This window comes from Branchiostoma belcheri, unplaced genomic scaffold (genome assembly GCF_001625305.1).
Source record: "Branchiostoma belcheri isolate BF01 breed outbred unplaced genomic scaffold, Haploidv18h27 scaffold642, whole genome shotgun sequence".
NCBI lineage: Eukaryota > Metazoa > Chordata > Leptocardii > Amphioxiformes > Branchiostomatidae > Branchiostoma > Branchiostoma belcheri.
Window position 1 is genome coordinate 7,403 of NW_017804290.1, and position 2,396 is coordinate 9,798.

The 2,396-nt window shown below is 43.4% G+C and overlaps 1 protein-coding gene across 1 annotated transcript in view; it reads left to right on the forward strand.

The window, feature by feature from the left end:
• LOC109483470 (cytochrome P450 2U1-like) overlaps positions 1-1,636 on the forward strand; it is a gene marked incomplete at its 3' end in the record, with an annotated part of 7,017 nt that extends 5,381 nt beyond the window's left edge. Inside the window, exon 3 of the mRNA XM_019786506.1 lies at positions 1,437-1,636. Within this exon, the coding sequence (XP_019642065.1) occupies positions 1,437-1,636 (200 nt within the window). The remainder of the gene's footprint in view (positions 1-1,436) is intronic.
• Positions 1,637-2,396: the final 760 nt, after the last annotated feature.

A 2,396-nucleotide genomic window follows, 5' to 3' on the forward strand; every position in this document is an offset into this window, starting at 1 on the left:
CGTATATACCTGTTCTAATGATATGGTCCGCCATCTTGGATTTTGGCCAATGACGTCATCAAATTAGCATAAATTATGCATATTTAATGATAAAATTTACATGAAATTATATGGGATGTTATTAATATTAGAAACCATGAGTAACTTGACATAAAACCCATAAAATTCTATTGTTGAAACAAAAAGTACTAAATTTAGCAAAAAATGCCTGTCAGAAACCCGTTGCCATGGCAACACAAAAAATTATTATCTTATTCCAATGATAGAGAATTGTTGCCAACAATATTTTAGGAAAAGTCACCAAGTTTGGTCGTTTTACGGCTAGCCGTTCAGACGCTAGGTGACATCAAAGTTGCCGCGGGCACTTTTAGCCCCCCCCCCGGTCTAGGTAGGGTTAAATTTACTGATCTTGAAAGGGTTGTGATGTTGCTGCCGACACTTCCAGGTAGTCAGATCTGATGATGCTTACAGGATAGGAGCTATAATTATAATTCCTGTGGACTCAAAGGGCTGTTCTTCCTTTGCATTTTTGAGTTGTCAATACTCTTCAAAGGCAAAATAGATGCCTTGTTTAAAGTTCATGTGACATGAACATCTGTTGGTTACTTTAGAGATAGACCATCTAACCATGCTGAACTTTTTACCTGAAATATCTTTAAAGTTTGCAGTTGTGTTGTACCTTAGTTTGAGGTTCATGTGACCAAGACACCTGAGTGTATGCTTGCCTGTGTGCCATGGGTGTTTTTTATGATTATATACATACCAACTGGAAGTCAAAATCTATCACACAAGAATTCCAACAGATACAATGGGAGGCAATTATGGATTTACTGTTGTATGGGCTACATGTACCTGCTAATTACACTAAACTAGACTACAATATACATTCCCATTCAATTCTCACAACCTCCCGGTTACAAATCTCCCGGTTATTGAGCTGTTGCACCAGTCATTTAGGCCGTGTCTATACGGAATCACCCAAACCGCGATTCGGGTAACTCACATTCTTCACATCTGGTCCACGTGCCACACACACCTGTGAAACCGTGTCCGAACATAATGCGCTTGAGGTACATTTATTTCTGTTTGATGATAACACGCAAGGCGGCGTGTTATTAATGTAAGAGGTCAACGACCTGCTTGCTGATGCCCCCCTCCCAGCATATCTCGGCCGAATGCCGACGTGGTCCCGCCAGAGGCGGTGAAGCTCGCCCTAGAACGGACACATTATTAAAGATGGCGGCGGTGACGGACGTCCCTGTCACACGCTCCCGCTAGTGCAAGAATAATTGTGTCTCTGCCTTGTAATTCATGTACTATTGTACCTCCTACGACTTTGTAAACATTTTTTAGTCAACTTTGTTTCAACTGAAAACTATTTGGTCCGCCTGATCAGGATTTATCGTCGAATTTTGTGGATCATTCTAAAACCCAAGCCAGCTTCGAGTTGTCGGCCATGGCGTCGGAAATCGCGTCGGACCAAAAAGGACTCTACTCCAAACTCGGCGTGCTCCCAACAGCGACTTTGGAAGAGATAGTGGACTCTTACAAGAAAGAGGTTACTTTGTACGAAGAAGCCACTCAGCTCAATCGCAAGGACTTCAGATTCAAGGAAGCGGATTGTAGATACCGCGAGGTGAGCAAAGCTTTTGCCATTCTATCTGATGCGTCGTCCAGACAACGCTACGATAACAGTCAAATTGTTCCGGATCACCCAAAAGTCACCAGGAAAATGCTCAAAAACCCCAAAGACTATCTCGTCAAACACAACGAGCAGAGTATCACCATATTCCTACCTCAAAACCTGGCTAAGATTTGGCTTAAATCGTGCGAAGATTATCACGGCACTAAAGCAATCAATGGGGGGAAGAATGGTCACCACATCAAGTTCCCGTTTGTTGACGCCAAGACCAAAGAAGAACACGGTTCAGTAAGTATCAAAGTTTATGAGACGACGCAAAAGCTCCTGATCCAAGGCTCTCCCTACCTGCTTTGGTTTTCCAACGTCTTCTATGAACTCAGAACGAAAATCAGTGGAAGTAAAGCTAGCCCCCCACCCGTACCCGAGTCGGCAAGATCTACGGATGTTTTGACCGTCCCAACTGACGTGTCTGATAGCCGCTCGCTGTGTCAAACTTGCGACCAGCCTCTGACGGATGAAAACTGCCTGACTTGTACCACAACCCCGAAGAGCGTATATGATGAGAACTGTAATGTAACGCGAGATCAAGATGTACTGAATACTTCAACTTCAATTCAAGTCTCCCCAGTTGACGTGTCCGTTATACAGGAAAACGTAACCAAGCTAGAGGCTTGCCTAGCCAGCTCCATCTCGGACAGAGCTGAGTTTGAAAACTCTGTATGTCAAAGAATTTCTATGTTGGAAACTAACATGA